The 14,144-nt window shown below is 39.7% G+C and overlaps 1 protein-coding gene across 1 annotated transcript in view; it reads left to right on the top strand.

Annotated features, from left to right (window-relative positions):
- Nucleotides 1-11,141: 11,141 nt before the first annotated feature.
- GABRR3 (gamma-aminobutyric acid type A receptor rho3 subunit) overlaps nt 11,142-14,144 on the top strand; it is a 35,669-nt gene continuing 32,666 nt past the window's right edge. The window contains exon 1 of the mRNA XM_026083371.1: nt 11,142-11,271. Coding sequence (XP_025939156.1) covers nt 11,144-11,271 — 128 coding nt within the window. The 5' untranslated portion in view covers nt 11,142-11,143. The remainder of the gene's footprint in view (nt 11,272-14,144) is intronic.

The raw sequence follows: 14,144 nt of genomic DNA, 5'->3' as shown, positions 1-14,144 counted from the left end.
GCAGCACAGCAGGATCTTGCAGTGCAGGTGCTCCATTTTGTTTGCAATCTCAGCTGTACATAAAAGATGGAACACGGCATAGAGAGGATTATACTGGAATTGTAGCAATGTGGAGAAGCTTGGGCAGTTACCCTTAGATAAACAGGACCTGTTGCTTTCTCTGGCCTCTTTGCTTGGCACCATCCTGAGTGAGAACATACATACACAGAGTACTTCATGTTAGGAATCAGTTAGTGACATTTAGTTACAATATTTTCCCCTCCTGCCTATCTTTCAAACATCACACTTGCTAATTTAGTTCAAAAATATTTAGTTCCCCTTGCCTTACTTTGGGGGGGGGGGGGATTTGAAAGCTTAATGTAGTTTGGTTCCAGGATGCTGAACAGAAGCTACCCTCTGCTTCAGAGCTAGCCTGACTTCGGTGTACTTTGACTTTAGCGTGCATAGAGTAGAGCTCAGCCTGGAAGGCAATCTGTGATTTCTTGTGGTAAGTATAGATTTTAACCACTTTTTATCATAGTTTTGCTTGGAGCTCCCTCACATTTAAACTTTACCGTCTCCCTGCCCTGCCATCCACCCCTGGTCAGGGCCCAGAGCACATCCCCCCTCTAGGAGTTTAGCTGGCTGAGCTAAAAAAGTTCAGGTGTCCAAGTCTAACGTCAGCTCCTTTGCTGATACAAGCTGTTGTGAAGAAAGCTGGAGGCAAAAACTTCCTCCTCCTTTCCCTTGGGAACTGCTTTTAAGCTGAGACTTTACCACTGGCAACCACTTATGCTACATCACAGCTGTGCAGCGGCTATGTCTGTGCCCAGTTTTGTACCTCTGTGATTCTGACCCTGACCTGCTGGCTGTGACGCGCCACTAGAGGGGCATCCAGGATTCTTTCCGATTCCAAGGTTAGCTGCACTGAACTCGAGAGATCATCATTTGTCAAGCATAAGAATTTCTTAGAGATAAGAGGTTATAACAAAGCTAAAAGTATAGTAAAGCTGGAAATATAACAGAATTGAAAAAATATATATACATATCAGAGCTCTACAGTTAAATCACAGGTGCACAATACAGCGACCATTCTCACTCATTATGGGCCACCCCTCTGGTATAGTTTTCCCTGGATTCTCAAGCAACAGGTGCATGGTACAAAGACTGCTCTTGCCCTTTGTGGACCACCCCTCCAGTATACTTTTCCCCAGGTTTTCCTCACCATGCTGTATGGCTCAAGACAATAACAGTGTGCATATCAATAGATAACCTAGAGTTCAGTTGGCCACACTGCACAGTTGGTAACAATATGCCCATTAACAGGTCACTCTGTGGGGAATTCCTTGGCACAGAGAGGTTTACGGTGTGAGTCTGCGGTGTCACTTATTTGTCTGCACTTGTCGATCATGGGGTCGTTAGCAGGTGTGCCCCTAGGCTACAGCAACCCCACAGTGCGGTGGTGCCGGCGGCCGTGATGCACCTGGGGTTCATTAACTCTTGGGGAGCGCCCGAGAGCAAACCCCTCTTCTATGGGCTGCACCATCTGGAGTCCCATGCTTGCCTGTGTGGTGCCTGTCACTGGCTTAGCTTCCTGGCTTGAGCTTGGACCTGCTCCATCACTATGGACTTACTGAGTGATCACTGGGACTGTGCCTGACCATGACCACCATCTCTGGCCCTGATTCTGACCCAGAATTGCCACTCTGCATCCTGGTTCCTTGTTGGTGTAGTCACTGCTCATGCCTGCCCTGTTATTGTTCTCTGCTCCCCGCTCACCTTCCCTTGTGGAGCAGCTGGCCCTTGCTACTACCTGACACCTCCCTTACATCCTGGTTATTCCTCTCTTGATTTGGAGAGTTTCGATAGAAATCATGAGAAGGAACAGTTCTTATTTGGAACAAACATTTTTGTGCATCAAGCAAATTTCAGACCATCCTTCACTGCTGCTGTCCATCACTTCACTCTCTTCAGGATTTTGTTAATTCCCATGTGTCAAAAGCATGCATCAGAGAGAAATGGAAGAAACTGAAAAGTAGCACTGCCTGTAAATTTTCCAGGGGAATATTCTTGTTTTAGTCTTAAATGCTTACTCCTGGAACTACTGTTTCTGCAACACAAACATGAATTTCTTGTCTTTTAACGGTTGCTTTATTTCAGATGTTGCTCATTCTTTCCATATATGTGTGTTTTAGTCCTTTGCCCTTTCTACCTTGCAAGGTATCTGAAGCAGGTAATTTTTGCATAGCTGTGCATTCTGGTGTATGCAGCACTGGCCAGCTATGTGAATAATACAATTTCTTTTCTTTGCTTCTTTCTGCTAATCTGTCAGTTGCAGCTCAAGAATAGGGGATGAAAGCAAGATAGATAGCAAAAGAAACAGAAAAAAAAAAAAGCCATCAAGGGGTTCTCCTGAGAGAAGGAAGGACAAAAAAGTTGAAGGATGTTGGAAAACCCATTATACCTGTAATAGCATCTTGGTGGAGCAGAGTACATTCCAGTGCAGTCCAGATGTTCACACTGGTATCTCACAACAGAAGAAATGTCACGAGTTTCACCTTTGTGAGTACATTGGTGTTCAACTGCAACAAGTGGGCTGCCTCGTGGTAGTCAGTAGATAAGAAAGAAAAATATACTTAGGAACAGTCAAGTAGCTCTGYTCCTATCTGAGCTAAAATCCTTTCTGCTCTGAGTAAATATACCTGAGGGACAAGAATGACTTTGTCATTCATAAGAACATCAAACTGCTATAAAAAACATTTATTTCCCTGCCCAAGTAATAGAAAATGGATCTGAGATGTGCCTGGGGACACAAACCAGGCCAAAATCTTCTGTTTTGCTTCCAGAGCATCATTTATGTCTGAGAAAGCAAGTGGCACCAGCTTGGTGGCATTTTATAGTGCCTTGCACCTGTGTGTTGAGTGTATTCAATGTATACATACTTGACACAGTCTGTTGTAAAGAATCACATGCAGTGGCTGAAAAACAACAGGGCTGCACTCCATTTTAACAGGGAGATTTGCACCAACACTTACTGGTATCAGCACTTCTGTCTCAGTACTTATACTAGTCAGTGTTGGGATATAAAGTAAAAAATAAAGAGATGACTGGACTCCCCTCTCACTCATGCAGAAAATAATCACTCCAAAACAGCGCTTGGGTAACACTGAGGGAGATGAATATATGAGAAACAGGAGAGCTAGTACCCTGGTGAAAATGTGAATGGGATCTTTTTGCCTTTTTGATTATATCCTACATTGCCAAGAAGGCATTAGCATTCATTTTTGCATTGTGTCTTCATAGATACAGTATTATGTACAGGAGAGAATATTAAACAAGCTGCAAAGTTAAGTATTCAGCTGCAAAAAATTGCCAGAATTAAGGTTGCCTATGCAGAAACCAATCTTGTTTCTCATTTTAAAAATCAGAAGAACCTGTGCAAAAGCTGAATATTTTTGCAAAACTGTCTGACATTACTTCATTATGCTTCAGCACTAAGGAGCTACAGCTGGTGCTCAGGACCAGTTCCTCTCATTTGCACAATTTCTTTTTTCTCATGCTCTTCTAGACTTCAGCTGAAGTGGGCTTTTGTGATCAAAGTGCAGACCACACAGATTCACAACCCATCTATGATGCAGACAATATCTCAGAAAATAATATCTGTTCAACAAGTTGCTAGACTTGAATTTATTCCTGCAAAATAAACATAGTTGTGGTGTTGGTAAAGGTAACCTGAGGTGTTTTGCATGGACAAGCTTTATTTTTTTTTTAATTCTTATTATAATTTGATTAGATTAATGGACTAATTCCAAGTCTTTAGTATCTTGGCTCAGTGGATAATTTCAGACTGTTCCGTCATGCTGTATGAATACAAGAGAACAACATAGCTTTCCCCATTATGAGTATTTTTTCCTGGATTTAAATGCCTTCAGGATGACCTGTCATATAGGTCATTTTGAATGACCTATTGAATAAATGCAGGTATTTTGTCTCAACATTTGTTTCTAACTCATATGCTCACAGTTTCAAAAAAAGGAACAGTGTTGCATATGTGAAGATCAGAAAAAAATTTTTAAAATTTGATCTTGTTAGAGGGCCTGTGAAGAAAAGAAAAGAAAAGAAAAGAAAAGAAAAGAAAAGAAAAGAAAAGAACCTCTCCCCAATTCCACCCCCCCCCCCTTTAACATAAAAAGTTAAACGTTTTTTACTGCAATTTTGGATGATTATTTTTCAGAACATGAGTACCAGCAGAGAAGCACAGGAATTACTCTACATGGTCAGGCCAATGTGAGGTGCTGTGTGCTAGATWTTTCAGGATAAAGTTTGAAAACCTTCATAAGGTACAAGTGGGCAATAAGATAAGCAATAGCAGATTTACATGGAAGTGTAAGAGGCATTTGTGTAATTTAAATTGTTGTCCTATAACAAATTGTTAAAAATTTTGTCCATGTTAACAGCTAAGGTATCCTGCTAAGTTTTGGCATCAATGACATGTTGCTAAAGCAAATGCTAAGATTAAATACATATGTAGAAAAACAATGTTTTTCATTCATTGACAAGAAATGTGTATTGTTCAAATGTTTATTGATTTAGAAATTCTCTTTTTTGGCAGCCACTAGTAAAATGGAGATTGCCAAATCTTAGAATACCAAAATATAGGTATCTCCTACTAAGTGTTGTAAAGTAAATACACATTTGCTTACTTAAGACTACAGTTTGGGCAATTAAAATTGGCTTCCCTGTTTGAAATGAGCACCTGCTGCATGATGTTAACATACAGCAGCTCTGGAAGTTATYGATGGGAAAGAAAAGACTGGCAAAAAGTCACACTGCATTATGCRTGATAAGCCATCAGGCTTCTAAAGCTGTCTTATGACCAATAGATACCAGACTTTAATCAATAAATCTGTCTCTATTTTGACTGTAAAATGAAAAAAGTTTGCAGTGCCAGAGTTGAAAGGCACATATTTTTCTCTGTTCAGCATTATTTTTTCACCTCATGCTCATAGGTGACAGAAAAAGAGTTTACTAGAGATAGAATACATTTTGTAAATTAATTCCCATCTGAGATACTGTTAACCCCTGGTCAACAAATTGTACATGTTTTGATATCCCTTTTGCAGAAAATGCTTAATAAATATCTGGGGGGCAGAAAGAAAAGGAGTAAACAGTTGCTGAATTGTTTTGCTTCAATCTGTGGAGGAAAATAAGCCAAAAGAACTTCAGATAGCAGTATCTAACTGGTAAGCACTGCTGAGAGACAGTGATATTTACCTAGTTGCAAAGTACTGTATTTAAAAAAGAAAAAATAATCTGATACAGAGTGCATTGCTTTTTATATTGAAGCACTGTGTTCTGGTTGTACAGATTGCAGATTAGCTTACCCCTTGGAGATACACCATGCTGTTGCAAACCCTGATGTTCTGTTGCTCAGGCTTATGGGTCATCCCCTTGATCTTCTGTCATTTAATTCTCATCAAAGATACTGAAAGTTTGTTAAAGAAATATATCTTAGGGACATAAAGAAGCAAACTTGGGAAACTCTTCCTGGGAGAAGATGGACAGAACTGTAGAAGTATGGTGGCGATGTCAAGTGCCTGTGATCAACACGGGTGGTGGAAAGGCAAAATGGTTATGCTAATGCCTTGTTCTGTGCCACTGAAACCAGTGAGTTTATAAGAAATGTAAATCAAAGAAGAGTGTGGTTGCTTCTTTTTCCAGAGATCACCCTCAAGGCACTGATTGTTCCTTAACTGGAGGCAGTAAAACCAATTATTTTACTTTCAGAAATGCTCATGTAGAAGCTAAGTAAGATTTAGGGATGAAGTTTATTCAGTGATTGRTTTGGCCAGGGCAGAATGATGAAGGGGGAAGAATCTCTGATTTAGGGACTGTGGATATAGGGAATACAAAGAATCGGAGAAGTGTGTGTGGGCAGGTTCTTTATTATTGCTATCCTTTTTTCAAACCAAGTATCTGATTATACAAAGGTATGCAGCCACTATAGTTCTAGAGCAAGCAGAAGCCTTGGGCCCTGAGTGTATATTGAAGGAAAAGCAGAAAAGAGCCCATATGCCATACAGGGTCATCTTTTCAAATCCGATATTAAGAGGCTGTTCTGAGTGGGAAAATATGCCTTCCTTAGGTGAACTGTGGTCTTGTCAGGATCCGCCATGACAGTTTTAAAATATTCCTTTGGATGAGTAGGGAATGGGTAAAGACTATAAGAAATAGGGCAAGCTTCAGGGATGGAATTTAATGCCAGAACATTGATGCGTTATGCTATTTTCGTGCAAACCCTCCTGGCCTCCTGCTACTGCTCCAGAAACATGCAAACCTCCTATAGGTACCACGCCGTATTTGTGAATTCTGTATGGATGTCTCAGTTACCCGAATAGGCCTCACATAGCGCAACAGCTATGTTTAGGCAACTCTTAAACTGTCCTTTATTTTTTAATGAACTGCAATTTTTAATGAGACATAACAACTGAATGTTCACTAGTGAGAAGAAAATGAAGAGTGTTGAAGTTAACATTTGGTTTCTAGGACTTTGATCTGTCATCAGCATTTCTTGCTGACTTGGCTATCTACAGTTTTCAGAGTACTGATTTTCAGATGTGTTGACAACTCAGATGCCAACGAAAATAACTGGAGTATTTTGTGTTTCTGACACTGGCATCCGAGTTAATGTTATTCCCTGATTGCAGTTGTAGGAGAGATTTAAGATTTAGCTCCATATTACTAATGGGAATGTTTGAGGAGACCAAAATAGCAGAATAGTGGAGTTGCTTCAGATTCATGGCTAGATGAGTTGTCAGAACAGAGAAGGCCTTGTGAAAACACTCTCAAGACTGTACCTTCAATGTGCTCAAGCAGTTGCAAAGTGAGCCAAACTTCACAGGATGTCAGAAACAAAACCAAACTCCTGTCTCAGTTTGTATGACTGAAGCTGTCATATGACATGTGCAGACTACATCTGGCGACTCTGTACATTTATTGTTTGCTTTACTTTGCAATAGGTTTTGCTTGGTATCAGGAATGCACCCTTTTGATGATATGAGAATTCCACAGACAGTAAGATACTATGATACCATAAGAAGCAACATGTCCAGAACTGTAATTTTACAGGAAATTTGTACTCAAGCCACCAAAAGCTTACATTCCTTGAAAGGGAAAGGCAAACAGTCAGGTTTTAATTTTGCAGTGAAACTAAACACCCATCAGAACATATTATGTACTTACTTCAATAGTATTACTATTTTTAGTATTACCTAACAAAAATTAAGGGTACTGTTACACAGTTGGCTTAAGTCAGTCTAGTTGTATGCACACTCCTTTAGAAACTGGCTGAACAGTTGCTGATGGTGAAGCAAGGATAGTAAGTACTAATGCACTGCAGGGACAGAGGGGAGGACAGTGTTTCATCCCTGGCCTGGTATACTGTTTAAGCTGGTTGTAAAACCACAGGGTGAGAATTCATCTCACTAAGTACTGTGCAAAAAATCTTGCACAATTTTTGAGCTGTGGATTTTTGCTGGTTTTTGAATTCTGTTCTGTTCCAATACTGTATTGAGATTAGGTGTCTGATTTGTTTTCTCAGACTGCTTGGAACAGTCATGAACGCTCACTTGCCACCTGTATTAAGAGACTTCATAAAGGGCAGAACCATAAGAATTTGGTCCCACTGCAAGTGTTAAGTAAAATGCTTCATCCATTCTGGGATCTACATACTGCAAACTGGAATCGTAATCCTCCATCTCTGCTTTCCTCTCACTTGATCTTGTTTGGAAATGTGAATAAATACCTTATTTTGGAAACTTGGTTCATAATTTGTGTTTATATAAACAGTTGGTCAGAGTGTCCTTAATCCTGACTGGTATTTTTCCAAGTGATCACACCATTAATGGTAAATTCTATGCACTTGGTCTGTTACCACAGAAAAGCAAAATGCTGCCTATTCTTGTGCTGCAGCATTGCATTCACGCTCTCAGAATTACTGCTCTGGTTAATCTGCTTTCTGTGATCTGCTAGCTATTTGTGAGATCCTCCATCCATTCTATTCTTTAAGACATGTATCAAAATCTAAGGCTTCTTAGGAGGCTCTTAACTTGCAATGTTTTTTCCTTATGCTTCATTCTCTGATAAGGGGAATCAAAAATACGTGTTCCAGGTAAACCTGCCATCCTCTTTCCTCACTGCATCTCTTTTCAGTCTTGTGCAGCTAATTTGCAGGGTGCTAATTAGTGTTAATGTGCTGCAGTGTTTCAGTTCACTACAATTAAAATGGATGTCAGTGGGTCTGGATGTGCTCAGATTTTCCAAAAACTGAAGGCCTCTGAAACTTTCTTCATCCCTGTCATTTTTCTCTTCTTGATTTTATAAAGCTGTTCCCARTTTGCTCTGCTTTGGGATCTGCAGTGGAGAGGGATCCAGACTGTACTTACCTGAAACTCATGAATTATTTTGCCCACTAAAAAAAATCATCTCATGTTTTGATATTAGATGGTCTCGCCCCTCCCCTCCCCTCCCCTCCCCTCCCTCTGCCACTCCTACTCCCTCTCCCTTTCTCTCTCCCTCTCCCCCTTCCCTTCCCTCTTTCTCTCCCTCCCCTTCTCCTTTTCTTCTCTTCTTCCAATCATGCATTGTTACCTTTGTCCTTGAAAGATAAGCATTACAAGCTTTTCATTAGCCATGGAGAACAGATAATTTTAAAGAAATAGTTTAATGGTAGCAAAGAGACCATATTCTAATTGTTTTCAAACACAAAAACTGGTTAATGACTTGCCTAATACAAACAAAGTCTATTATCTTGCCTTCATTCCTCTGCAAGAAAACTTCTTTTAGAATTTATTACTGACAAATGCATAGGAGATTAACCTGTTTCCTTAATGGTAATTTATAATGATGTTATAATCTGCCCTGTGTAATGCTCTCTTACCCAGAGGAAATGAAAACAACTCTACTATGAAGAAACCCGATTGCTGTGGGTGACACCTGGTCGCCCTCACTTATATTACACACTTGTTAATGGGGGTGTTCACAGTTTCGCTCTGCAGGAGTCCCTCCTAAAGACTTCATGTGAGCGTGGGCTAGACAAAATTAATTTCTGGAAATACTCCATAGCCAAGGAGGGAGAGGTAGTGCTTTGATTTTCAGTGTGTTTAGGAAAAGCCCCTCCAAGTAATATTTCATGTTGCTGGTATCAGTGGGATGAAGGTGTTGGAATATGTCTGTGCATCCAGCCTTTGGTTTTAACCAAAGCTGATTTTAGCAGGGATAGTCACAAGAACATTCAGCATGTTTTGAAAATCCTCCATGGAGTTCTCTTCTCAGTGCTGCAGCTTAGTGGCAAAGTTACTGCTACAGTCAGGAATAGGAAAAGAGCTGCAGGACTGATATCTGAATGAAAATGACAYCTTAAAAATGTCATGACAATCTCTTGATTTACCTGAACAGCGGGAGAAGTCTGCACTACAGTTTACATTTACCTTCTCTGGAAATCCCACCTTGGGAATTCATTAGACCTGCTGGAAATACTGCTTGACCATCCCAGGGTCAGGCTGCAAATGATCATGCATAAGTTTGTTGAGTAGGAAAGGATTAGCCCATGAACAAAGTAGAATGAAAGAGGAAACAGGGTTGAAAGCCTTTAATTGAGGCCGTCAATTTTAATTTAACACAGTTACATTTTTATAATGACTGGGAAGGGTTTTTTTGTTGTTGTTGAAGTCACAGGCAGATAGCTGCTCAACTCTGAAGGGAAAAAACAGTGGGAATTAGCTGCCATTTGGTAATCTCCTTCTGGAAATCTTTTGCCTCTGATAGTTATTTCTTGGCGCAAATGAAGTTAGTTGGTAATCTCAGGGGGCTTCTGAGGAGGCAGATGTCCACATCAGAATACCATTATTCCAATTTGCTTAGGTGTTAACAGTATCAGCAGACACAGCCTTGGGKTTTTTTTTATTCCTGTTGTTGTTTGTCTGATGCAGGAAGACTATTGCCTTCTTCTGGGACACCAGAATTACTTCTACTTCTGTAAATAGTGTTTGGAGATTTCCATTTTCCTAACCTTAAATCTCATATCTCTCATATTCTAGATAAAAATAAATATATGTTGTTGATTCTGATAATTACTAAACTTGCTGATGACTTGAAAAGGATAAATTGATTGTGTCGGTTAAGAAGGTGTGTCCAGTATTGCCCAATTTTAAGCCCACAAGAAATCTTATCACCTTTCACAGGAGAAGGACGCATGCTCAAGTTCTTGCTTAACAAAATATTTTGTGATTCAGCAGATAAAATCTGCTATTGAACAGGTAGGGCAGGCTAAATGAAATAAAGATAAAATTATGGGTTACAGAAGGATATTAGATCTCAGACATGCACATCTTGTAAATTTAGGATAATTTTACAAGATAGCTGTAGATCTTAGAAAAAGAAACAAAAGGTTTGTTAGTATTTGCAAATGTTACTAGGGAATATTGGCACAAGACTTCGTCTTTAGATTGGACTGGCTTCATGATGTTACAGTGTTCAATAGTATTTCTGCATCTCCAGACAAAATGTTTTCTACCACAGTTCACAGAAATAGGAATAATGTTAATGGTTGGGAAGACAGTGCAATGTAGCCAGTTAATGAAAGAGCTTGATCTGTGCAGAAAATTATGTTGAGCAGACACACACATATATAGTAACCAAGATTAATTTAGAGACCTTTGTTATTAAAGCAGATTTTTGTATGGTTTTGTGTGGGATTTAAGGGGGATTAAGTGTTTGACATCACTTTGTCTGCACAGGCTATGTTGAAGAGGTTACTGAGCGGGTGATGGAGAATTCAAGTATGCGCCCACACTGAAAGAATGGAAGCAATGGATCAGACTGTAGCCTGGCAAAACAACTTGCTGTACCTACTACATTTCTAAAAGTGAGGTGCTACTGGTTTGATAGCAGATGCCGTAGGGATGTAGAGCTTAAGGAACTTTTATGATTTGCCAAAATATGTGGGGAGCTTTGAGAGGACATCAGAACTGGGATGCCTCTGTCTTCTGTTTTCAGTGATGCCTTGCTTCATGTGCATCCTGCTGTTTCTGAACAGTAAAAACACTAAAAATAAAAAGTCATCAAGGCAGATTGGCTGATCAAGCGCATTTCTATTTTGGAAGAGATGGTCCTGGTCATGAAGCTTCTGTTCCTCACTTGCCTGTGGCCGACAGTTGTGCTACACAGTTTTCAAAGTCAGCATTACCATCTTCATCAGCAGCAACAATTCTCATTCTTAAGAAAGCATAACAGGTAAGTAATATACTTTCTCTGTCTGTGTTCATCTGATAATCTTAATGCTGTTTGTCAGCAACCTGTCAAGGCACCCTTTTTGTTGACTGTCCTGTTTTGCCACTTTCTGAATGTATACTATACGTAGCACATTGATAGGGTGTTCCCAAAACACAAATGGTAAACTATTAGTTAACAGTTTTTCCATAATCAGCCATTTGATATCATGATTTCATGAATGCTTCATGTGTATGCAGGTATGTACACACTCACACCCACACACATCTCTTTTAACTTACATGATACCAGATTACTACTGTGGTAAGCATATCATTGTCTAAATACAGGTGTACCAAGCACTTCTGCCTTCTGACTCCCATTACAACAAGCAGAAATGCCTTTCAAAGTTATATGCCAATGTTATAACATGGCTTCCATCCCCTAAACAGCACAGTAACTATAGTATCAAGATACAGAAGATATTTTACTGGCACTAAATGAGGTGTTTTGGCCTGTATTTTTAGTGATGTCACAAGGTGTTCCATTTCTGTAATATAGCTATGCTCTTAGATGTCAGAAAGGAGAATGTTTCTTCTCAGTCTTTCTAATCGAGTAGCTAGTTTAAAAGGAAAAATGATCTATAGCTTTTTAGATTTAAGTTTCTCTGCAAAGTGGTAGGTTTTTTTCCACAAACACATTTTCRCATTTTACTTGTGAGGTCTGTGAATGTCTTTCCAAACTGACCTAATAGTACACAAATAGATGTTTGTATCTTCTGAAGACTGCCAGTGATAATCCAAGCAGTCAAAGTCTGTCTTTATTTGGAGGTAGGAGAAATTGCAATAAATAGCTCAATTTAAGGAAGGAGAAGGGAGGCAACTTACATTTTTCTGTGTACTTGACACTATATTAAAATGGGCAGGGGAGCTCATAGTGTGTTCATATTCTATCGTGTGTTGTAACACAACTGGACTAGTCCGATGTGTTTAAGCTGTTTTTAAAGTTATATGCTTTGTAGTAGGTACAGCTGCTTACCTTCTGTAACACTCCCTGTGTGATAACCTAGCCGTTACATATCTCTGACTTGTTAAATGTTGTGTTAAAATCACATATAAGGAATGCAAGGCAACAGAGCATATCTCAGTAAAACAGTGGTGTTTGGAGGTGTTTGAAGATGCTACATAGCTCAGTACTTCTGGATTTCAGCTCAAGGTCAGAGGTTCAAGTCCAGTCCAAGCCAAAAGCCCATGAAAAGAATTGGCTATTCAGCAGCCTGTCTCAAACTCAATGACAGTTTTGGAGTGACTGCTTGTGCACAATTATTTGTAAAAATAAAATAAACAGAACAAGCCCTAATACCAAAATAGGGTCTAGTCTGGTGCTTTGCAGCACCAGACTGTTAAGAATTGTTAAGAATTGAATGGAAACAGAATGAAATATCTTCTTATCCCTGGAAAGGGAAGAAATATCTGTTTTAACCTTAGCTGACGCACTTTTGCCAGTGGTAAAAGGGAAACGTGCTACTGTTGCTTGCATTTATACTGTTCTGCTGCAGCCGTAAGGAGTTGCTCCATCACTGATATAAAAATTCCCAAAGGGGGAATAGAAGCCTGGTGGTAGGAGAGAGCATATGTTACATCATCCTGCTGGACATCCTTCACTGACCTCTTGTCACAGGATAGCAGTAACAGTTAATATTAGCCCAGTATCCCCTCCATCTTCATGGACCTTTACAAATACCAGTGAATGGATCCAAAGGACACTCCTGTGAGGCAGGCAAGAGAAGTGTTTCAACAGAAAGGAAGAACAGAAACAGGGGGGGAATGCCAGGACCACATCTTTATCTCATGCTGATTGGTGTAGCGGTTTTCTGATATACACAAGGCAATGGTTTGGCCTTCCATGTCTTCATTTTACAGGCCCTAGCGATTTAAAATTTGGAACTGGGAAGAAGACTGCAGAATCTGAGCCACAGAAGACCCCAAGGCTTAACAGCTGCAAATCAGCTTTTCTGTGGAAGGGATCCAAATACGTTTAATTTCTCTTTGTTTGATTCTCTCTCTGGTTTCGCTTTTAAAGGCAGCATTATCCTCCAGTACATTTCAACAGGATCTGACTTTCAAGCAGCCTCTTTTTCTTTCTGGGGAAAAACCTTTCAGCCAGCACTAGGGTTATTAGGGACACAGCTGACAGATGGCCTTGGTTAAATGGGTGGCCTTTTAGAAAGAATCCCATGGGAAAATGTTATTTAACCTACAAGTTCTACTGGTTTAACAGAGTAACCCAATTCTCCCGCCGAAGCTATTTGTCTGCATTCTCTTGTAAAGAAGATTTTAAAGCATTAACCAAAAGTACATGAGAAAGAGATTATTCTCATGGTCCATTTCCTACAGTAAAGAACAAAACATTCGACTGTCAAAATATTATGCTTTTTGACAATACAAGTTGCTGATGTTACTAAACACTTGGAAATGCATTTCTATGAGAGAGACAGCTCTGTACAGTTTTGATGCCTGCATTTATCTGTGTTTCAAAATTTCATAAATGTGTTAAAAGTTTAAGAGACCACACTGCTGCATAACTCCACAGACACTCCTGAGAATAAGATTTCTGTAACTTCTTCCTTTTGAGTACCTTTGATTTGTTGATAGGTAGGGTATCTCAGGAGCACTGCACTGGAAGGAACCTTATGGCCATGAGATCTAGGGTCTGTCGTAGTATTCTTTTCATAAACTTAATTAATTTCATTTTGAATGTGATGATAATTTTTGTCCCCACTACTCCCATACCACAGCAATAAAGGAGCTCCTGGCAAAACTCAACCAGAAGAAGGAAGTATACAGAAAGTGGAAAGGGGGACAGGCCACTTGGGAGGAATATAGGAATGTTGTCAG

This window comes from Apteryx rowi, unplaced genomic scaffold (genome assembly GCF_003343035.1).
Source record: "Apteryx rowi isolate R43461 unplaced genomic scaffold, aptRow1 scaffold_60, whole genome shotgun sequence".
Classification (NCBI taxonomy): domain Eukaryota; kingdom Metazoa; phylum Chordata; class Aves; order Apterygiformes; family Apterygidae; genus Apteryx; species Apteryx rowi.
The sequence above is the reverse complement of the archived record's forward strand: the minus strand, read 5'-3'. Positions and strand labels throughout refer to the sequence as shown.